The sequence below is a fragment of the Emys orbicularis genome, chromosome 2 (genome assembly GCF_028017835.1).
Source record: "Emys orbicularis isolate rEmyOrb1 chromosome 2, rEmyOrb1.hap1, whole genome shotgun sequence".
In the NCBI taxonomy this organism is placed as follows: Eukaryota; Metazoa; Chordata; order Testudines; family Emydidae; genus Emys; species Emys orbicularis.
Window position 1 is genome coordinate 74,624,060 of NC_088684.1, and position 24,672 is coordinate 74,648,731.

The 24,672-nt window shown below is 40.8% G+C and overlaps 1 protein-coding gene across 1 annotated transcript in view; it reads right to left on the reverse strand.

The window, feature by feature from the left end:
* SPIDR (scaffold protein involved in DNA repair) overlaps positions 1-24,672 on the reverse strand; it is a gene marked incomplete at its 5' end in the record, with an annotated part of 326,096 nt that overhangs the window by 12,292 nt on the left and 289,132 nt on the right. The window contains 5 exons of the mRNA XM_065397658.1: positions 1,356-1,508; positions 2,613-2,823; positions 6,646-6,705; positions 6,808-6,951; positions 9,496-9,583. Coding sequence (XP_065253730.1) covers positions 1,356-1,508; positions 2,613-2,823; positions 6,646-6,705; positions 6,808-6,951; positions 9,496-9,583 — 656 coding nt within the window. The remainder of the gene's footprint in view (positions 1-1,355; positions 1,509-2,612; positions 2,824-6,645; positions 6,706-6,807; positions 6,952-9,495; positions 9,584-24,672) is intronic.

Sequence of the window (24,672 nt, forward strand, 5' to 3'; positions counted from 1 at the left end):
CAGCTGGTCCCAGAGCTGCCCTGGGGCAGCGATCTGGGAGCAGCGGCAGAGCCCCGGGCCACACCCCCAGCAGCATTGTCGTGGCCCTGGGCCGCTCCCCCCTAGCAGCAGCAGTGGTGCACTGGAGCCTCGCCACCCTGAGCAGCAGTCGCGTCGCCGGAGTGCCCCCAACACCTACAATTTAGTCAAGGGTATTTATAGTACAAGTCATGCACAGGTCAACAGTCACAGGCCCTGACTTTTTGTTTATTACCATGACTGTCCATGACTTTTACTAAAAATACCCATGACTAAATCGTAGCCTTAGGAATGATGGAATGAAATTAAGAAAGGATTTTTTTTTTTATTGAAAGTGTGAGTTACTAGGCTGTGAAGTAATCTCCGAAATGAAGCACCACAACTTGAAACCTTTAGAAGCAGAACAGACAAAGCATTAGAAAATACACTGTAGGGAATATTCCTGCCCTAGTAGTGGATGGATTAATGATTAAACAAAGCAATGTCCAAAAGCCAGAAGCACTGGTTGGGGAGCTAGTGTGGCCAAGTTGTGCTAAGAGCCCTCACTAGAACATTAAACTGCCCTGCTTCAGCATATCACCAAGGCAGTGGTCCCCAACCTTTTTTGTTTGGCGGGTGCCAGACGACGAGCCACGGAGGACCATGGCAGCGGACGAGCATCCGCCGAAATGCCGCCAACAAGCGGCAACATCAATAGGCGTCGCCGCCAAAATGCCACCGACAAGCAGCGTCATCCAGAGGCGGCGACGCCCCTGGATGACGCTGCTTGTCGGCGGCATTTCGGCGGATGCTCATCTTCCGGCCAGTACGCGGGCGCACTTAGACGCCTCCGGGCACCACGTTGGGCACCCCTGCACCAAGGGAAGGAGGCAGTGGAAGAACCAACCCCCCCGCACCTCTTATGCACAAGTCCTTGCTTGCACACCTAATCTTTCTGTAGAAAAATAATTTTACTGCAGATAATGCTATACCCAATTGGTAAGATAGGGAAGTCTGGTGCAAACTGACATATGAAGTGAAAGAATGCAACATTTTACAGCAAAGATTTGTGTGTACACGCACGCACGCACACACAGGCATTGAATGGGAACACTGATCATGCAGAGCTCAGATGGGCAACAGTGTGCAGGGGAAAAGACTCTTCCACAGCAACAAGGCAATGAAAACCCAGGAAGAGATATAAACCTGACTGTCCTAATGACACACAGCAACTGCCCCCAAGCCACCCCCTTCCCCCCCCCCTTTTTCTTCAATACACTGTTTTATTCAAGGGACCTAAATGCTTAAAATGAACATAAATAGTTAGCAACATTCATTTAAAAAAAGGCTGTACCAACCTCTTATGGTACAAATGGAATTGGCCTGTGTTGTAGAATCCAGTTCATCTAGTTTGACAGGGTTAGTCAGCTCACTAAAGTCAGCCTTGTCAGCCGTGTACAAAAGGGGCTTTTGTAACAAGAGAACGGTACGTTCAACACAAATAATCCTACCTGCCAACAAAGACATTTCAATTTATTACAGTAACAAGGAAAAAGGTGACCATGTTGTCATGGCCAATAAAGACAATGCTTTCTGCCCATTACTAACCAGATAGATGGATTATTTCAGGTTTCCTCCACAACAGCATATTTGTTTTTTGAATTAAATACATATAATGCTCTTGGTAAGCTCAGTGCCTTCTGGGCAAAAAGATTTTGCTACGTCAGATTTTTTAAAAAAAGAGATTCAAATTCAATTCAAACAGGATTGTAATTTATTCACTGGAAGCATGTGTTTTTTGTCTGTTGTTTAATCATATAAGTTTGTACTTCTCTTAGAGGTGTTTTTATTTGTTTAAATCTGTCCTAAGGCAAGGCACATGCAGTACTTTACTCTCCAAAGTAGGAATTACCCAAACTTTTACTCACCTGCACCTAAATGCCACATCTAATTTGCATAATATGGACCAGATTTCAACTCCTATGGGTAAATAGATTGTTCAATGGATTTGGTAACAGGACATGGAGCCTTTCATAAGTAGGTCAGTGGCTCAAACCTAGGCTGGATTGATGGTGACTGAAAGTCATGAATATCTGACATCTTATGTGAAATCAATTTGGTGTTCTCAAACTGTATTCCCTGGTGGACAAATATGCACGTCCTAATATTGTCACAACCATTGGCACTAAATTGGCATGCTAACTGGATGCCTTGGAAGAGAGGCCAAAGAATGAATGGGCATAGAAATGGAACAATCTTCCCATAGATGACCGTATGGTCATTGAAGAGCTACATTGAAAAAGCAGTGTGGAGTAGCTTGCAATGCCTCTGGCTGTAGGGAAATAGAGGTGTCAAGTCTCTGGTTGTCATTAACTCTACTCCTTCTAGGGGAAGTAAATTCAGTTAACGTAAAAGAATGAAAAAAAATTACTGAAAACAACAGTTACAATTCCCCCTTCCCAGATACTGGGTCCCAGCTTGCAATGCTTCATTTTGATCTGAGTGGCTTAGAGTCTCAGAAGATTGAATGTCTATAATAAAGATTTGAATGCCCAAGGGTCACAGTTAATTTAGTTTGGCTCCAATTGCTCCAGTACCATGAATAAACACCTTACCATTTCCTCGCAAAGCATCCTTGAAGAAGATAACACAGTGGGACGCATTGGTGAGTGCCTCCATCACTTTCTCATCAAGAACACATGATGAAGCAAAATATACAGGTACAGTCTTTGGAGTTCCACAGTTGTCTTTAGCCCCGTTCTGCAGTGTGAAGTCAGTCACAAATAACCAAAACTCCCTTTGACCCACAGAAACACTACATTTTACCTAGGATTTCAAAAAGAAAGGGCAAAACATTTTCATTTAATTGTAATACAATTTGATTAAACTAATAGCAGAACTGAAGACTAAAACAGCTTCATCTCCTCATAACAAACAAAACTCACTTAGACCATGATGTTTAGAGTTTGGACAGGAAGAGAAGTGAGGGTTAGGACAGGATTAGTTAACATGCGTTAACCCTTTCCCTGACACAGATGCAGATTAACATCTTTTATCTTAATTTAGCTGGTCGACCTGAGTGGGGAGCCTGGGGTTACCTCAGCCAGCTAGTGTTATAATACAATTTGCTCCATCCACACTAGATTTTAAAAATATTTAGTTAAAATGTGTTAGATAGCAATGTTTTAAAAATACACCTTTTATACTAGTCTGGACAAGGCCCTATATGGGCTTTGTAGTTAAAAAAAAGTCTCACTCTGACGTTATTCCTGCATAAGCAAATTCAGCAAATATTGTCATCAGACTCTCTCATATGCACCACTCCCTGGGTAACAGCTGCTATAGGTTACAAAACTGGATGTTTTTCTTACTGGTGAACAAATAGCACCTTTCAGAAATTCTGAAAAATACATATAAATATAAATTAAATTATTCATAAAGTGTTCTGAGAGAAACGAGGGAATCAACCCTGACTACATAAGTCTTCTGCCTATTTAGGACAGGGAAAAATATATTCTGGTATTGCTAAAATAACCAACATGAAAACAGATGATGTCACAGCCAAAATACCTACACTTTATGTTCGACTTCATATCTGAAAACATGATTAACAGTAGCTCATTAGTGTTTTAAAACGTTTCACATTACTTTGATGAACAAACTAGACAGATAGATATTAAATTTATTAAAAGATCTACCAAGATCAGCTGCGCTAAAGTTTGGCAATTTGCGTTTTCTTGTGTCTGTTTGCAAAGCTTTTGTAATTCTCTGTGTGTTCCCAATCCACCTTAAATGCTTCAGTGTTTTATTTTATATCTACAATTCATGCAAAGAGAGCACTCAGGAGCAGCTCTATAATGATGAAGTAGTGTGTGTGCATGATAGAGAAAAGAGATTTTTAGATAAATAAACTTATTTTAGATCCAAGTATTCAAGGAAATATAAACATTGTGTAACTTTTTTTCTGAAGGATTTATGATTTTTTTAAAACAATACTTCAGAGCTTAGATAATATGGTGATGGGTGCTACTAGAACATCATGTATACTTTTAATTTTCAAGAATACATTACAATTTTTATTGAATCATATAGGTAGAAGATACTCTGCAAATACCAGAATCTTTATCATCTCAATTATTTACTGGAGTTTAACTCTAACTTCCTTCACCTCACCTCCCGCCCCAAGAGCATGTCTACATTTCTAAAAATAAAGATACATGAACTCTTAAAGCCATATTCATCTATTACAGGTTATGAGGCAACGAGAACCTCAGCTCTTGTTTCCAACAGCAAAGTCAAACCACTGAAAAAATCAGACCCTTTAAAACTAGCCATTTGTTCATATTAGTAGCTCCCAGAACAAATACTCTGATTGGAAATGGTAGTTGGCAGAATTCATAACTCAGATGCAACAATTTATTCTGGTTCCTTAGTATATGTTTTTTATTGTACTTATCCCCAAGTTCCTTCTGTAACAGCTACATGCATCTGATCATCTTCCATATGTGCAGCGTTTTAAAACAGTCTTGAAAGACTGACTTTTACAGCTGTCACATGAGAGTTACCCCAGAGCTTTTAAAAGCTGGTCTTTAGAGGTACACAACAGAAGAGTCAGCCAAAAAGTAAAATAATAATAACAGTAATAATCACAAGTCATTGTAAAATCATCATCTTTGTATGTGTGACAATTTGTTCTGAACAGAAAGGAAACAACAGACAAACAGCAGCAGGATTGAGTTATAAAAAAGGACAACTCCTCAAGCACAGATGGAATATATTTCCTCATTTTCCTTTTATACCACAGTACTTATTCTGAATAATAAATAAATAATAAAAGGCATATTTCCATTCCCCCTTCACCCAAATAAGGCATTGCAGAATACCGATCAAGTGGCTATTTGGACTGACCACTGCTGCTTTTTAAAGTATAATAATATAAATTAACTACAAAATGTACACAATTCATTGAGAGTATTTTCCCAGTTCTGAATAACGAGTCTGAAGAAGACATTAAAGCTGAATCAAGGTCCTCACTTCACATTTTATTGCACAATAATCTTGCGTGTGAAGGACAACTCCTCTTGGCAAAGACTAAAGCAATCAACAAGTTGCTGCACATGACATTTTATTTCTGGAAGGATTAGATGAGTGACACACAAACAACAGGTAAGTTATATCCCGAGAGCAGCTATCCAAAAGTGAAACATTTTTCATTACCTTTGTAGTATAGTTTTCCAATAATTTATGAGTCCGTATCTTGTTAATTTACAGAAGTCTAGTGCATACAGTTAAATAGCAAATGATCACTTACAACAACACCTGGCTTATCAAACATTTTAACAACAAGAAAGTATATATATAGGTCTTTCCTGGTAGGCACATGAAAATTCTTCAAAGCAATGTATCCCAGCTTAGTCAATCTCTTTTCTAACTAAGTCACCAGGAACTTCTAGAATAGGATACTGCTACACAATATTGATTCAGATAGAGGCACATCTGAAATCAGTGATCTCCTAATCGGCCAACCAGTTACAAACACAATCTACTTTTCTGTGATTAAAACAATTTTTTAGAGGAAAGTTTCTTTTTGTTGTTTGTTTGAAAATAGGGCAGGGAGACAAATCTGTGTATCTAATTCCCCTATTGAAGCCTTCAGGATCTCATAATTTCATCTTGCTTTAAAACCCACACAAATGCCCATGCCATTTAGCTTGGGGAAATCATTATTGAGCAATAAAAGGCACTAATTTCTCAGGAGTCAATTGTGCTGCTTGCCTAAGTATTAGATTATAACCCATGAGCCCTGGAAGCAAGAGACTTTTGACCTAAAATTGAATTCAGATCTGTGTCATGGTGGTGCGGAGCACTTCCAGCTTCTTAGCTGGTCTTGTTGGAATTAAATACCTTCAAATTTCCTTATCTCTGTTCATTAGTTTTGTTTGACATTATTTTTCTTGTCAAGAAATCCTCCATCTACTGCATATTCAGTAGTCTGCAGAAAATCAGTAATGCAAAATCCTTTTAACTACTGATACAGAGGGATAAGCATCACTTTGAAAAAAATCCAGAAGTAGAAAATCCAATGTGCATGGCAGACAGATTTATCTAGGAGCTCCTGCTTTTTACTAGTAGATTAGAGAAGCCAAATTCTGCTCTTGGGTGCACCTGGATGGCTCCCCTTGAAGCGAGGGGGAGCTGCCCAGTTGCACACAAGGACAGAATCACTCTCTTTCTATACCCATCATCTGCCAAAGTCTGCACTCAGATGTACCACTGAATGGGGGCTTCTCAGGTGCATCTGAGGGCAGAATTCAACTGTAAAACAGATTCTCTTTTTGGTTGTCACTGCAGATCCCAACTGGTTTCAATGGAAGCTGCCTGGATATATATAAGTGAAAATTTGTCCCATGATAAACAGCACTTGATTCAGAAGAAATTAGTTTTCTAAACCAAACAGAAGTGAGACCAAGTAGAACAGTTCTTCTTGCTGCCCATTCGCAGGGATATCTTACCTACTGATAGTTCCATTCAGACAGCTCTTAAAGAGCATCTGAAAAATAAATGTTTTATCTAAACACAGCAAATATCTGCTTCTTTACACACATTACATTGATTTTAGTACATTTCATTACTAAAAAGTAAAATTACCTGCAGCCTTCGATATATAACTTGTGCCCAAAAGCTACAACGTTGATTAAAATCACCAACCTGCCATACAATTTAAAATGGAAGATTAGTCAAATATGGTATTATAAACCTATTAAATTAGTAGTACAAAATACCTGTTATTGCACTTTAAAAAAAAGTTACCTGAAGAATTTCCTTTAGACTATGTATAGTTGGGGGCAGGTACAAATTGGAAATCTGTCCTTCCTCACCTATATTGACATGTCTTGGATCAGGCTGAGCTGTAAGAATGTAACAGAAGCTGGGAGGAGGAAGGTTAGTTTTAATCTGTTGAAAATAAATAAAAGAAATATGGGACCTAATTAAAAGTATTTCAATATGACCAATAATGATAAGTAATAATACTTAGGACTTACATCACACTTAACATTTTCAAAGTGCTATGCAAACATTTAACTGATACTCACAACACCCCTGGTGAAGTAGGAACCGATGAAAATGTAATGTTTTCATGTCGCAAGTTAAATCAGTTTGTAAGTCATCCTTTTTCCTAATTTGACATTGATCCATAGCTCAAAAATATCTCACAGTTTGGCACAATGGACAACCACGATGACAGCTTTGTGACAGGGCAGTTGTGAGAGTTATGAATTCTGTGATTTTCATGTTTTCAAAAAAATGTGTGACTTCTGAGACTTGGGGATTTTTTTGCATGTGGGTGGGTGACAGTAAACAGCTGAAGCAGCTTTACTGAGAATGCTGAAAGCTGCCAAGTTAAATCCTGGGCAGCACAGAGAGAAAATGGAGAACAGCAGCAATTTAGCAACAACATGAACTTTTCTCTGCGCTAGGACCAGCCCTTATATCCTTAAACAGTTTTGAGATGGAATAACCACACTAGAAATCCCCATTCAAAGAGGCCTCAAACTAGAATAGCTTCTCAGGATGCAGAGTCAGCCCTATCGTTTTATTTTTGTTTATCAGTTTGTAAAATTCTACTCTGGAGATGTTGTTTAGGAGTTAATGAAACACGTTCTATAATAAAGGAAAGCTGGATTAATGAAAACAGCTGTTCAGCCATTAAAAAGAACTTCCACATAAGAAAAAAATGTCAAAATGAAATGTTTCCTTTTGAATATATCAAAAAAGATAATTTGGTGTATGTATGGCACAAGAGAAGTCTATTCCAGAGACCTCTTCATACAGTAACATTTTATTATTCATATTTTTAATTATATCTAAAAGATTCTGCTTTCTAGGCACATTTATATCAATAAGAAATGTAGCAAAATTAAACCACATACTGCCAAAATTGGCAACAATAATAAACTTCATTGTGGCATCTTCAAACATTAGAATCCTAGTTTGTGAAATACACTTGAAGTGTATGGCAATGGAAAGTTTCCTCTCTATTGATTATTTTTAATGATTATAATTATTATTATTAAAGTAAAATAATTTAAAAACAAATGAAAGTTATAACAATATTACACAGCATTTAAGAGTGCTGCTCCATCCATAGATGCTCCCACTGCTGCCTACTTGTTGCAGCACAGACATCAATCAATTTTTTTGAGACTTGTGAAATACCTAGATTGTATGAGGGGTGAATCCAGGACAGACCGGTAGTTTTATTTAAAATTGGTCTTGCTTTTTCAGGTTAAGTCAGAACTTCAATGGTATTATTTTAAAACATCAGGGTTTTAATTTTGTTCTCCAATGTAAATCCCTTAGCAATGTAAAAAGTACATTGTAGCAAAGAGATTAATGGGATTTTTTCTCTAGCGTAACCAACAATAATCACCTTTTTCAATTTCCTTTGTGTTGGTTACTTTCTTCCCCCTGGGTAAGTTTCTTTATTTTTAAATCATGCACACCCAATGTATAAGTCTGTATAGCACCTAGCACAATGGGGCCCTGCCCTGGATGAGAACTGTAGGTTCTAATATTATGCACATAATTAAATAACACCAAACTTTTCTCCAACGTGAGAGTTATACAGGAATACCAGAACAGCATAGGTAGCTGATTCTCAATGATTAAAAACACCACCACATCTCAAAATTTTCCCATCAGAGTAATACTCCCAAACAACACACAATAGGCAAAGTTTCTTTTCTGAATACAATATCAATTAAGGGAAATTTTTACAGATAAAATTCCAGATTTGCAGTGCACATTAGCATCACATTTTAGTTTGAAATTCACAGAAATGCTCACACTATTTTTTATTATACCAAGATTATTTTAGTGCTCAGTTAAACCTTCAGAAGATAATCTTCATGCAGAGTGAGTACCACAGTCAGAATCACTCCAGCATGCAAAGGAAGTTAGAACACCCTGTCCTTGCTGAGTTCTACCATTATATTTTCTGGTTTGCCTTCATAGCATCTGATCTAATTTGTATTTCCTGTAGAAGGAGAGGACTACCAAACTAACGACCAACGGTGTATTCCACCATGATGTGTACAGAGAGTTAACGATGAGGTAGTCACCACCTACAGTGGTGGATGAGCAGTGGCGGATTAGCCACTGGGCCAACGGGGCCTGTCCCCAGGGGCCTCGGCCAATTGAGGGGCCCTGGAAAAATGGGCACCCCCATGAGCTGGGGAGGTGAGGGGGGACTGCAGGCAGAAGGGATGGGGACGAGCCCTTACAAAACTGTAATCCGCCTCTGTGGATGAGATCAGGGTGTTGGTCTAGGGGTTGGGGGTAGGCAGTTAGTCTAGAATGAAGGGAGAAGCACTAGAGCATAGCTGTATGGCTAAAGGGACTGGGAGAATCTGACACCCCAAATAAACATGTGCACACTATACATACAAGAACTTTAATTTTGGATGAAGAAACACAGTTCAGTAAAATACACCTTACCGCTTCACAGTCTTGACTTTGACCAGGAACTTTTAGAGGCACTAATGAAGGCCACAAACTGTCTATCAGACTGAAAAGTCCCAACGCCCTTAGGAAAAAAAATACAACCTGGTTCAAAATGTTTTCAATTGAACATGCTGCATTAAAAAGACATTTAATTTGAATCGTCATATGACTGTGAAAACAAATCTAAGTCATATTTGTTCATCAGATGTTGGGTTTTGTCCCCATGATCTCTGCTGCAGAGCAAGAGAGAAAAAGAAAGATAATTAATTGCTGAATATCAAAGTTTCATTTAATTCTTTGCCTAGAAAAAGATGCAATATGATTATTGTTAAACACTGACATTGTACAAGACACATATCAATCCAGTTCCTTATTCAAGAGTTTTCAATCTACAACATTTGCATTAAGCAGAGTAAAACTCAATTTGCCACTGAACTAAAAATGTTTTACTTTCTTGCTTTTCTCTAACCTCCGAGGTCTACTGGCCATAGAACCTTTCAAGAAAGCCAGGGTAGACGTGATATTCTAATGTAAAAAACAAAAAGAACAGGAGTACTTGTGGCACCTTAGAGACTAACAAATTTATTAGAGCATAAGCTTTCGTGGGCTACAACCCACTTCTTCGGATGCATATAGAGTGAAACATATATTGAGGAGGTATATATATACACACATACAGAGAGCATGAACAGGTGGGAGTTGTCTTACCAACTCTGAGAGGCCAATTAAGTAAGAGAAAAAAAACTTTTGAAGTGATAATCAAGATAGCTCAGTACAGACAGTTTGATAAGAAGCAAGTGTGAAAATACTTACAAGGGGAGATAGATTCAATGTTTGTAATGGCTCAGCCATTCCCAGTCTTTATTTAATCCTGAGTTGATTGTGTCTAGTTTGCATATCAATTCCAGCTCAGCAGTCTCTCGTTGGAGTCTGTTTTTGAAGTTTTTCTGTTTTAAGATAGCCACCCGCAGGTCTGTCATAGAATGGCCAGACAGGTTAAAGTGTTCTCCCACTGGTTTTTGAGTATTATGATTCCTGATGTCAGATTTGTGTCCATTAATTCTTTTGCGTAGAGACTGTCCGGTTTGGCCAATGTACATGGCAGAGGGGCATTGCTGGCACAGAAAAACAGAAAAACTTCAAAAACAGACTCCAACGAGTCTGAAGATATTGAACAGAGCCGGTCCCAAAACAGACCCCTGCGGAACCCCACTCATTATGCCTTTCCAGCAGGATTGGGAACCATAAATTGTATTTGCCTAGTTTATCGATAAGAATATCATGCGAGACCATATCAAATGCCTTACTAAAGTCTAGGTATACCACATCCACAGCTTCTCCCTTATCCACAAGACTCGTTATCCTATCAAAGAAAGCTATCAGATTGGTTTGACATGATTTGTTCTTTACAAATCCATGCTGGCTGTTCCCTATCACCTTACCACCTTCCAAGTGTTTGCAGATGATTTCCTTAATTACTTGCTCCATTATCTTCCCTGGCACAGAAGTTAAACTAACTGGTCTTTTTATAGATGGGCACTATATTTGCCCTTTTCCAGTCTTCTGGAATCTCTCCCATCTCCCATGATTTTCCAAAGATAATAGCTAGAGGCTCAGATACCTCCTCTATTAGCTCCTTGAGTATTCTAGGATGCATTTCATCAGGCCCTGGTGACTTGCAGGCATCTAACTTTTCTAAGTGATTTTTAACTTGTTCTTTTTTTATTTTATCTGCTAAACCTACCCCCTTCCCATTAGCATTCACTATGTTAGGCATTCCTTCAGACTTCTCGGTGAAGACCGAAACAAAGAAGTCATTAAGCATCTCTGCCATTGTATAAGTAAAGTAGCCTTGATGTTTGTGGGAGGCAACGTGGTCTCATGGCTAGTGCAGGAAGCTGCATTTGGGGATTAAGCTACAGGAACCAAGGCAACCTTACTTCTGTATAAGAGACTACACACAGAGATTTAGTGCATGCATGTGGAGGTCGCAAAGTGAGAATGGAATAGTTAACACAGGCAGTAAACTGTAGAAGCTCAGCTGCACAGATGACCCATGCCCTGCCTCCAACGCCCAAGGGATGATTCTGTCTCCTCCCAGAGGCTGTGTTGGTGCCTCACACAGGAGGTGTGAAGTTTGTTCTTATTACTTACTTTTCACCGGGGAAGGGTAACTGACTTTTCTGTAAGGAAGCATACAATGGGAAGCAGCCTATCTTGCTTGAACTAGAAGCACCTAATTGCACAGTAATTCACACTATTTGTTTACAAATCCATTCAGGGAAACAAAATTACTTAGCAACTGTCTAGCTACTAAATATCTTGGCCCCACACTTTCCTTTAATGTTATTAGTCAGACTAGTGATATGGGGGTTATAATACCAGAGGGATCTGCAAAGGTAGAAATCAAGTTGTGCTTCTCTCTCTACCAGGCTGGAAATTCTGTTTTGGAGCTGCTATTTGTGAATGCTGGGAGAGTATCAGTCAGTGCCCCTTCCAAAGGACCTGCTTCCCCGCCCACATGGAGTCCAGAAGGCATTGTATTTGCATATCTACACTCCAAATAGTCATGGACTTTGCTTCCTAGGCAGTTGGGGAGAAGAGGATGGAAACCACACAGGGACTATATCCTCATCTTTGGAAAATGCTTTCCCCTCACAATGAGTGAAATTAACCCTGCACAACAAGCTAGTACAAGGCCTATGCAACCCTCATGTCCCACTTGAGCCTAAATTTCAAGGATTGAGTGGTGCATAGGCTGTGTGTATGCAGGTTAGGGTGACCAGATGTCCCGATTTTATAGGGACAATCCCGATATTTGGGGCTTTTTCTTATATAGGCTCCTATTACCCCCCACTCTCTGTCCTGATTTTTCACACTTGCTATCTGGTCACCCTAATGCAGGCCCTCTGAAAAAGGTTGTATTTCACCCAACATTGGTAGCACTCGCTATGGAACCAAGCCAAAGTGTGCAACTCCAGCTGGCTCTGTGCTACAGTGAAAGGTCTGGGTTGACCCACAGTGAGTAAGGAATTTATCTCATTGTATAATAAGAAAGGAGAACTCCCTGCAAGTTTGCTCTGTGTTTGTGCATGGTCGTGGAAGGGGGAATAATGGCAATATTTTTTGAACATTTTTGTGACAAAGAAACATGGACAAAATAAAAAGAAGCAACAGTTACAAGGAAAAAAACATCATCTTTTAAATAATGTTCTTCTTACTTAAAAGACAAGGAATCTAATATATTACTCTGTATTCTTATTCTTCCTACAAAACAAAGGGTTGAATCCCTTTTGTAAATTAAAAACAAACAAAACCCCTCAACTAATGGAGTCATGACCAGCATCTCCATAACAAACTAAAATATACGTGTGGAAAAAATCCTTCCATCCCACGCTGAATGCGGAAATATGTTGTCTATCGATAACCAAAATGTACAAGGATGCAGGGAATAGTGGTCTTATGACATAGGACCCCTCTCCATGTCAAGTGCTCTCCCCTTCTCTTGCCCTGAATCTTTCCAGCTCTGCTCACACCCCATACCAATAGGAACTGTTCAGGTTTGTTTTTACATCCATTATACTTGAAAATAATTATTTACAACTTTACTCTGAAAAGTTGAACAAGCTGCCTCTTTTTCTCTGGATCCATAAACTCAAACTGTCCTGTCTGAATCCTCAGTTCTGGTTGAGGTTTTAATAATCCATATTATTAAACAAGTTGAACACATGGTTGACAGAATGAAAAAACAACAAAACAAACGAAACCACCACCTTCTGCATGTGCAGAAGTAACTCATGACCTATTTAATAAATCATCTTAAACCACTGAATGGAACAATTACTAGAAGATAGATGCTGATATGAACAAAAACAGAGACAAGTAGCTGCCACCCCCACCCCCTTGGAGTAAAGAATGTGCTGCCCTGCTCTGAGGCGGCTTTCATTTATATGCCTAACCACCTCCCTCCCCAGTTTCACATGTCAGCAGTGTGATCAGGAAACACAAACCACCTTCTGTTTCTTACCTTTTGTCTTTTAGTGTGTATGTGTGTTTGATTTTTGATAAAGAAGGTAGATATTATTAACATCTGTTTAACAGATGGGTGAGCTGAGACTTTGACTTTGTTGACACTACAGACATTTTTGATAAATTTCCCAACATTGCGAACACCAGCAACATTAGAAGCTCTAATATAGACAGGTGTTTAGCTGCAGACAACCTTCTGGCACCATGTCACTTAACCCTGCCGGGAGAAAGTTTAACTGATGCACTCGAAGCAGTTGACTATGTTTCTAGATTAGGTCTATATTAGTTTTTCTGCAGCAAAATGCAATTTATAAATATTTTACTTAAAAATCATTACACAGCAAATTCAGGAGAAAATGAGAAAGGATAAAGACCAAGACAGACAAAAGAAGAAAAGGACAAAGAAGAAAGAAGGAAGAGAATGGGTCTACGGATTAGTAAAATGTAAGAAGCTAGGTAATGTAGTGTAATGGTTGCAGAAGGGGTCAGGAAGCAGGAATTCTGGGTTCCATCCCAAGGTCTGCCATAGGCTTGCCATGTGGATTTGAGCAAGTTACTTAAACCTCTTTATTTCTCAATCAACTCCACTGTAATGGGCATAATACAGACCTACATCACAGTGGTGTTGAAATTAATACCTTTAGAGTGTTTCAGCATCCCCAGATGAACGGTGCAATAGAACTACATGTCCTACATGATCACAGCTAGAATTGGAAAAGAAAGTCATATATGAAGAGAATATTCTTCTTTCATTTCCAGCTAGAGAACTGCACATCTTGTGAGAAAACCTGATCTAATGAGATTTCCAGCCCTGTCTACAGGCCAAAGACATTAGGATATTTATTCAAATTGAATCTTCAATCTTTTGGCTACTAGACAACACAGTAGCGAATATCTGGCATACACACCATATTTCTTTTGGCCACCCTGTCAGTTTTCCAGGGAAAAGACCATCCGTATCTTAGAACACATATTACTTCAAACATGTTCAGCGGAGTACACTTAATGAAACAGAATATGGTACCTGGATTTGGCAGCATCAGGGATACTGGAGAAGTGCAGCATAGAACATCTAAAGTCGTGGCTGCTGGAAAGTGCAGAGATTACACAATTCCTTGTAGGAACTGGCATCAGTACCACTCCCCGTCCATGGGGCCTGCTGAGCTTCTTCATCTAGTTGCTCAGTAGGCTAACTATTGCTTAACTGAGCCTCTTGTAACAAGTAAAAGTATTATTTCCGGCAATATAGACATACAGGCCCTGCAACCACCAGCCTACACTAGAGAGAAGCCAAACTGCTCTTAGAAAGCAATGGTCTTCCACTGTCTTTGAAACTTTCTGGAATTACAAAACAAAAAATCTCGCTTCAATATTATAAAAATCGCAAGAAAATAATTTACTTCACCTCTTTGACCCCCCCCACTTTAGTCTAAAAATATTACAGAAAGAGACATTTTTAAGAAACAGGTGTTTTGGGGTTTTTTTTGCTTGCATCAGGCAAATATTACAACACACACAAAGAATATTAAATGGGTGGAGGGGAAGCAATTACTTACCTTCCATGAAAGATTTCAATTTGTTCAACACTAAAAACAAATTTGTTCCCACCCCCCCCACATAAATCTGAACAATCAAAAGACAAGGCAAGCCAAATGTAAATCTGTAATTGCCGGCCAGCACTGCTTCCTCAACTTCCCCTGTTACGCACAGTCATTGCAGAATGTATGATATGAAACAATATACACTCTTAGACTTCAGCGCTACATGTACCTATGGGAGCCTGGGGGGAGGGGAGAGTAAAAACTTGGAACCAATAACTCAGTATTTCAGTCAAATTGTACTTTTCCCCCATTTTTGTTAACTTTAGCTAGTATAATTACATTCTTTATGGGACATTAGAAAGTACATATACTGCATGGAATAATCTGGATAGTGCTAACCAAAAACCAAAATCCATATCACATCACTGAGAGACTGAAATGCTTTCTTATACAATACAAGGCTATTTTGTACTCTCAGATATACATATAGGTGGTGGTGATAGATAATAAATATATCATCACCAGTTTTATGGGCCACTGAAAACCTAAGCAATAATCAAAGTTTGTTAAAGGAAAAAGAATACACCCAATTAGAAAATAAATTAGTTTTGAATATCTATGCAGTTATTAAAAACAAGAAAGAATAAAAGTATCTTAAAACATTAAATTATTTAAGTTATGCTTTAAACTGAGGCACTCAACTTATAAACACAGCAATTACTAAATGGTTTCAAGGACCTCAAAACCCCAGGGAAGTGGGTGGTTCCTTTAGATGGCACTCTTTTGGAGGAGGGAAAACCAAAAGGAAGGAAATTACTACTTCCTTGCTCTGTGGCCATTACATGTTTCCTGTTACCATCCAGCAGTTGAAGAACCCTCTTTTATGGCAGTTAGCAGTCATCTATGTTGTCCTGCATAACCAACCATGTCTTTATAGAAAGCCAGCATATGAAACAGACTATAAGAGAAAGTAAATCACAGAGCTAACGGTTGGAAGAAAAGGTAAGGGAGAGAGACACACTGGATTTCAGGAGGGGCTAGGTGATGTACTGACTAATACTAACACTTGTAGCTAATTTACATAAAAATTAAGATATGTGTAATAAGACCTCATGCAATAGGTGCCAATTACCCACGGGAAAAAAATAGTGGGTGCTCAGCACCCATGGACAGGCTTGCGGATCAGCTCCTCCCCCTTTCTCCCAGTCCCTCCCACCCACTGGTGGGCCCCACACATCAGCTCCTTTCCCCCCCCCCCAGCACCTTCTGCCAGTCGCGATCAGCTGTTCAGAGGTGTGCAGGAGGTGCTGGGGGGAGGAGGAGGAGGAGGAGCAGGGGCAGGAAGAGATGCGGGAAGGAGGCGGAAAGGGGCGGGAAGAGGTGGGGTCTTGGAGAAGGGGTGAAGTGAGGGTGGGACTTGGGGCAGAGCAGGGGGGGTTCGAGCATCCCCCGGGAACTCAGCCCTCTGCCTCATGCAGAACATAAACTGCTCATCACAGAGGTCAGGCATCATCAAAGAAATTGTATTTCTATAGTATTTCCCATCAGAGGAGCTCATAATGATTTAGAAATACAGTTCTGCCAAAACTTTTTTAGCTGAAAAATGGAAATTCGGGTTAACTGAAACATTTTCTGAATTTGTGTTGCATTCACCAAACTGTTTCAGTAATAAATAAATAAAAATCTAAATGTTTTGTTTTGACATTTTCAAAATAAAACATTTAGATTTTTTGATTCAAAACAAAAAGTTGTTTAATTTTATTTAAAAATAAAAAATGTTTATAAGACCTCAAAAACTAAACCAAACACGATTTTAGGTCAAATGTTTTGTTTGACCCTAAATTATTTTTCCCCTCCCTTTCTGGCTCACTGAAAATTTAGATTTTTTGTTCCGGGTCAACCCAAAAAGATTTTTTCCCCTCAAAACAGCCAGTGAACAACAAAACCAGTTATTTGCACAGCTCTATTTAGAAACACTGGGTAAAATCCCATTAAGTTCAGTGGAGCCAGGATTTCACCCATCAATGAGGTAAACTTTACAACAACTTTGGAACATAGGAATTGTCATAACAGACTACGGGACCAGCTAGTTCAGCATCCAGCCTTTGACACAGACAGAAGGACTAGATGTTTCAGAGGAAGATGCAAGAAAACCCTGGAGTGAACAATTATGGAACAAACTGCCATAAGAAAAGTTTCTTCCCAAACCCCATCAATTAATGTAACTGGGGAGGTCTGCATTATCTATAGAAATGTCTAATCCTTTTTTGAATCGTGCTAAGCTTTTAGCATCAATTATATCTTTTAAAGCAAGTTTCCAGGCTAGGTAGGGATCATGTTAAAGTATTTCTTTTTACCACTTTAAAATTTGCCTTTGCTTTTATATTCTGAGAAAGAATAACTAGAAGAAATGGTTACTCATCCTGTTTAGTCACTGTGGTACTTCGACATGTGTTCTCCTAGGGGTGCTGCACACTACTTACACTTTTGTCCCCCTGCGCCTTTGATTGGAGAGTTCTCATAGCAATGTGCGTGCGGCCCGCATATGTGTATTGCTCCCTGACATTGTTATATAGCACTACGCAGGCGAACCAGTCTCCGTTCCTTCTCTACTGTGAAGCTCTATAGCAAAGAACGCTGAAGCAGAGAAGGAAGGCGGGTAGTGGAGCACCAATAGGGGGACACATCTCAAAGAACCACAGTTCCTGAACAGAGTGAGTAACCATTTCTTCTTCTTCAAGTAGTGTCCCTACACTAAGTGACTATGGAGCAGTTCCCTCTAAGCAAGAGGGTGCTTCAGAATTGAGTCCAATACCAAGAAAGCATAGTCAAGCTGAATGCAGCATCAAAAGCACAGTCAAGAGTTACTGCGTGATGCTTAGCAAAGGTATGTATAGAGACACAAGTCACAGCTCTACATATTTCAATGATGGGAACATTTTTGAGAAAGGTTTTAGAGCTAGAAATAGACCTTGTAGAGTGAATTTGTATGTGCAAAGGTGCTTGGGTATTGCAAAATTGATAGCAAGAACTAATGCAATCGGATATCCATTTGAAAAGTGTTTCTTTAGAGACTGCAGATCTTTTTGTCTGCAAATCGAGACAAATAATTTGGGAGTCCATCTGAAAGGTCTAGTCTTGTCAAGATAGAAGGCCAGGGCTCTCCTGACATCAAGCATGTACAACAGCGCCTCTTCTTTGCCTAGGTGAGGTTTAGGATAGAAGATCAGAAGGTGAATGGGTTGATTAACATGGAACTTGGAAGATATTTCTGGTAAAAACTTGGGATGTGGTTATAATGTGATCTTGTCCTTGAAAAATATTGTGAAAAGGGGGTATGCCATAAGGGCCCCTATTTTCCCAACTCATCGAACCAAAGTGATGACTATTAGAAATGTTGTTTTAATTGATAAATGGAAGAGTGAGCAGGTAGTCATTGGTTTAAATGGTGATCTTGAAAGGTATTTAAGGACCATACTGAGGTCCCAAACTGGAGTAGGACTCCTGGTTGGCAGAAAGAGATTTCCAAGCCCCTTGAGGAACCTCATTGTCATTGGGTGGGCAAATCTGGAATAACCTTTGATTGGAGAATGGAAAGCCAAGATAGCTGCCAGGAGGACTCTAATGGAGCTCACTGACAGGCTCCTATTTTTTTAGTTCTAGGGTATAGGTCAGTATACCTGGCACCAATGAGGTTGTTGGTTTAATGTGTTTGAACTCACACCATCAGGCAAATCTTGTCCAATTTTGTAAGTAAATGTAGCATGCAGCCTGTTTTCTGCTGTGTAATAGCACTCTCTTTACTTCCTCTGAGCAGGTTGTTTCTAATCCCATGGACCATCTACCAGCCATGCTTTGAGATGAAGAAGTCCAAAATTGGGGTGAAAGATCTTCCCGCCTTCCTGGGAAATGAGATTAGGAGTGGCCTGGAGAGTGATTGGTGAGTAAATGGCTAGCTTTATCAGGTAAGGAAACTGCGTTTGTCTGGGCCAGATCAGAACTATTAGAATAACTCTGGATTTGTCCTTTTTTATTTTGAGTAGAAGTTTGGATATTAGAGGAGTTGGGGGAAATGCATACAGTAGACTCAATGACCACTGAAGGTGAAAGGCATCCCCCAAGGAATGGTGATCCAGCCCAACTCTGGTGCAGAACTGGGCACATTTCTTGTTCATTGCCATTGTGAATAGGTCTATTTGCGGGGTGCACCATTGCTGGAATATGTGGTGTAGTATGATGGATGGTCTTCAGAGAAGTGCCTGTTGAGTGTGCCTGCGGTCACATTCTGAACTCCTAGAAGGTAAGCTGCTGTGATGGCAATCTGATTGGGCATGCACCAACTGCAAAGCTTGACAGCCTCAGCACACAGAGAGGGGGATCTTGCCCCTCCTTGTCGCTTGATATAGAACATGTTATGTTATCCATCAGGACCTTTATGTGTTTATCCTTAATTAATGATAAAAACTGGAGACAGGCATATCTGAGTTTCAGGAGGTTGATGTGCAGAGTGGTGTCTTGAGGCATCCACCTGCCTTGGGCTGTGTGAGTGTCCAGATATGCTCCCCACCCTAGCAGGGATGCATCCATCATTATGACACTGTTGGGAAGCGTGGGTGAAAGGGACTCCTGCACAAACATTCTGAGGGTATTTCCACCAAGTGAGTGATTCCTTCACGCAGGTAGGTACAGACAGTAGTGTAGTTAGACTGTGATTGTTCAGTGAATAAACAGTTCTGAGCCACCCATTAAGGCAATGCATTCGGAGTCTTGCATGGTCTATAACAAAAGTGCCAGCTGCCATGTGCCCCAACAGTTCTTGACTGTGGTCTGAGGGCTGATCTGGATTGTACTATGTTGGGTATGGCCATGAATCTGTGCATTGGGAGGCAGGCTCTTGCTTCTATTGAATTTAGATAAGTGCTTATGAATTCTAAGTTTTGCATGAGTCAAGGTGGATTTTTGAATGTTCAATTGTAGGCCCAAGTTGATGAAGAGGTCTACAGCGACACAAGTTGCCCGTGAGGTTACATCCAAGGAGTGACCTTTCAGAAGCCAATCATCTAGGTAAGGGAACAGAATTCCTTTTCTGCAGGGGTGTGCTGCTACTACTGACATAACCTTCAAAAAGACCCGTGGGGCAGATGACAGGCTGAAAGAGAGCAACCTGTACTGAAAATGGTCCTGTCTAACAGTATAAGGTAGAACTGTTTGTGAAATGGGTGGATCGCTATATGGAAATATGCATCCTGACAGTCTAGGGCTGAGAACTACTCCTCTTGTCCAGGGATGGAATTATTGCTGCAAGTATCACCATTTTGAATCTTCATATAAGTGTTGAATAGTCTTAAATCTAGGATGGGTCTCCCACCACCATTCTTTTTTGGAACCAGGAAATATCTGGAATAAAACTGCTTCCCCCTGTGCTGCCTGGGAACTGGTTCTATAGCACCCAAGAGTAGGAGAGAGTCTATTTCTTGTCGAAGCTGGTTCTCATGAGAGGGGTCGGGGTCCCTGAAAAGGAATGGGGAAGGAGAGTTGACAGGCCAAAGAGAGGTAACTTTTGTGTTGAGGTCTGTATGATCTCTGGGAGCTCGATTATTGGGTGGACAGGATTTCTGCACTGTCTGGGTCTTACCAAACCTCTCTCTTGTGGGCAGGTGTATAGATACTGAGAGAATGCAAAGTAGCCTTGCAATCCTTTAGCATGCATAACGATTAGTCCGTGCTGCAATCGAACAGTTTAATACCGCATCAAAAAGAAGGGCTTCAACCATATTTGGGACCTCCTTTGGATATGGGGATGGAGGAGGAGCTGTTCTGGGGGCAGAGAGTGAATGAGGGCTGAGCTGAGCTGGAGGTGGACAGGGGGTTGAGTGGAGCTGTGGCCGGAGCTGGGCTGGGGGTGGAGTGGGGCTGGGTGGTGCTCCCTCCCTGCCCCTCATAGGGGCTAACCTGGGCCCTACCGTGCACCCCCCAAATGTTCCTCCGTACCCCTCCTAGCAGGGTATACCCTACAGCAGGGATCGGCAACTTTTGGCACGTGGCCCACCAGGGTAAGCCCCCTGGCGGGCTGGGCCAGTTTGTTTACCTGCCGCGTCCGCAGATTCAGCCGATCGCAGCTCCCACTGGCCGCGGTTCGCTGCTCCAGGCCAATGGGGGCTGCAGGAAGCGGCAGCCAGCACATCCCTCAGCCCACGCCGCTTCCCACAGCTCATGCAGTGTTATATCGCAACTGCATGGATCACAAGACCGAGTAACATCCGTGCACGGGGCAAACATCTTCGATCAAAGGCACACAGAGGGCAAGCGCACCCAGAGTGGAGCACCCATAAGGACACTACTTGAAGAAGAACTAATAGTTTGCTTTTGGAATTGTCATCATGAAGTCACTTAGTGCCTGCCTGACCAAGGGAAAAGCTTTATAAACTACTAAAGGAGAGCTTATTGTATGTATTCACAGATTTCAAGGCCAAAAGGGACCATTTTGATCATCTAGTCTGACCTCCTGATTAACACAGGTCACAGAGTTCCCCCAAAATATTTCCTTTTATACTAGAGCATAGCTTTCTAAAAAAAATTTCTAATTTTGATTTTAAAATTGCTAATGATGGAGAATCCACCATATCCATGGGCAAAGATTAATTACCTTCACTATTAAAAATTTACACCTTATTTCCAACACCAATCAGAACTAAAGTACCAACACAGAGAAATCCATAAGTGTAGATAGACAAGCACCATGTACGTCGCAGCATACAATTTTAACTTCCTGTAAGGAAGCATTTCATAGACAATTTGCAGGTTATTTTCCCCCCCTTTTATTGAACACACTATTCAATCTTTACCCATAACTGCATCCACTTGGTTAGTGATCACACTGAAGCTATCTTGGAAAATGTGGAGTATACTGCAGAGGGGAGGTGACATATAGGTTGGAATGTGTACAGCTTAGAAATTGCTATCTACATCCCTGAGGAAACCTGGGGCAATCTCACTTCTCCTTTCCCAAGAGACTAAATTTATAAGATTAGCAAGCGGGGGGAGGGTTGGTTTGAGAAATATAGAATATACACATCAAACACTAAATGGCAAAAAATTTCACTGGGTCTGCTTTTCTCTCTTCAAACCTTCATATTACTTTAGTCTCTGTTAGGCTGACGCAAAATGTGCAGGTCAGGGAAGAGAGGTGCAGGGAGGGTTAGTGGTCTAATGTGAATGAGAATAGTGGAGAGGAAAAAGATGGTCAGGAAACAGATACCGAACCACATGCTATTAATCCAGCTTCTACAGTAATGACTTGTATAAACTTAGTAAATCACAACAGCTTCTCTGTGACTCCACACTATCCATCTGCCATATACGGCAGCCAGATACTGGACAATGATGTCAGGGGAGACATTTCTTCCTTTAGTTTCCTAACAGGGGAAAGGGTTCATTGCTGTGAGAGCCTTGCAGAAGGTGTTCCTTGTAGACACTAGGGCCCCAATACTAAACCAGTCCAATGGGAATCCTTCCATTAACTTCAAAGGGCTTTAGAACAGGGCCTAAATGAACTGCATAGTCCTAGATTGTCCTTTGAACCAAAGGCCCATCCCAACCCCAACAATCAGAGAAGTGGAGAGAGAGCCCCCAGTGACCTCCTTCAAAAAACAACACTGGGAGACCCTGTACCCAACCTTTTCCCTCTTCCCCCACAATGGCACTGCATGGGGATTACTGCAGCCCTACAGCAATAACCATCATAATCCCAATGGTCAAGCGCTGCATGGGCTGCTCTGGGTCAGGATATGACTCATTTGTGTGAGCTCTCAGCCACCTTCTCTTCCAGAGCATTTATGTCCCCCAGCAGAAGAGTATATGGTTCCCTCTGCCCTACCCTAATGTGCCAGGCCCACCATCCCCAGAATTCGTTCAGGCTAGTTAGCAGTCTGTGGTCAGAGTCTAAAATACCCTTTACTGCCTTCTGAACCTAGGCTACATTTTGGTCCTTAAAGTAAGCACATGCTTATCAGACTGTAAAGAAAAATCTTGTCTACCAAACACCCAAGACTAAGGGAACAGAGAGCATTCTGAGTATTTAAGTGAGATTCCAGTCCTTGGGATTGTGGAACAACAGACACATGTTGGAGCTTATCACCCATTTTGGCTTACTCCAGACTCACATGCCCCAAGGGTGAAGGGGGGCAGAGGGAAAAAACATTTTTTTCCTCATACTTTATACTTTTATTCCTTTACAGCCATTTTAGAATCCATTGATGGTTTTCCTGAAACCAACACCTTAAGAGTCACCTTTTGGCATTTCCTGCAGCATTTGAAACACTCATGGTTAGGGACACAGATGACAGAAACATGAGTGTAAAGAAACCATTTTTAGAATAAAGCAGTGGTTCTCTAACTGTGGTCCGCGGACCTCTAGGCATCTGTGAGTCATGTCTGGTGCCACCGGCTCCGCTGATCAACTCCTCCCTGTCTCTCCCAGTGTCTCCTGCATGCCACGGAACAACTGTTCAGCGGCGTGCAGGAGATGCTGAGAGGGAGGGGGAGTAGTGGGGATGAGGCACGCTCAGGGGATGGGACAGAAAGAGGTGAGGAAGAGGAGGGGCAGGGGCGGAGTAGGGACAGGAAAATATGAGGCGGAGGTGGGGCCTTGGGGGAAGGGGTGGAGTGGGGGCGGGGCGGGCCTGGGGCTGAGCTGGGGTTGAGCAAAATTAGAAGCAGGCTTGGGGGTCTGCGAAAAGTTTGAGAATCGCTGGAATAAAGCATAATTTAAACATTGGACAGTAAAACCATGTTGCAAATCATGTTAGCTATCCCTGGATTTAAAATAGCCTTCTTCATAGAATCATAGACTATCAGGGTTGGAAGGAACCTCTAGAGGTCATCTAGTCCAACCCCCTGCTCAAAGCACGACCAATCCCCAACTAAATCATCCCAGCCAGGACTTTGTCAAGCCTGACTTTAAAAACCTCTAAGGAAGGAGATTCCACCACCTCCCTAGGTAACCCATTCCTTTTATGTTCCCACCAATGCAGCTCCAGCAGCACTAGCCCAGACCAGCCACTAGTGTTTTAAGCACTGCATAGGAGGGCTGTTTGAATAACAATGTTTGGTTTGGGTGCAGATCCGGAAAAAAATTTATTGGGTCAACCCAAAATGTTTAGGTCAACCTGAAATGAAATATTGTGCTCATTTTGAGATTTTTAAAAACTTAAAAATTTAAACAATACTGAGCAAAATTCAAAACCAAGACACTTTTCTAAAACAAAATGTCTTAACATTCCATTTCAGAAATGACTATACAAACAGTTTCAACATTTTGGGTTTTTGTTGTTTTTCCTGACAAACAATTTGTTGAAATTGATCCAAATTTGCAAACTGTTTTGGTTGACCAAAATCTGCATTTTTCAGTGAAAAACAGTTGTATGAGAAAATTTTCCCCCCAGCTCTACTGTATAGTCTGACCCTCCTCAGGGCAGCCAGAAGTGAGTTACTGTTGCTCTGAAATAGAATTTAAATTTTTTAAAGTCTGTCTCTTAGGCCTGGTCTACACTACACCTTTAATTCGGATTTAGTGGCTTTAATTCGAATTAACTCTGGAACC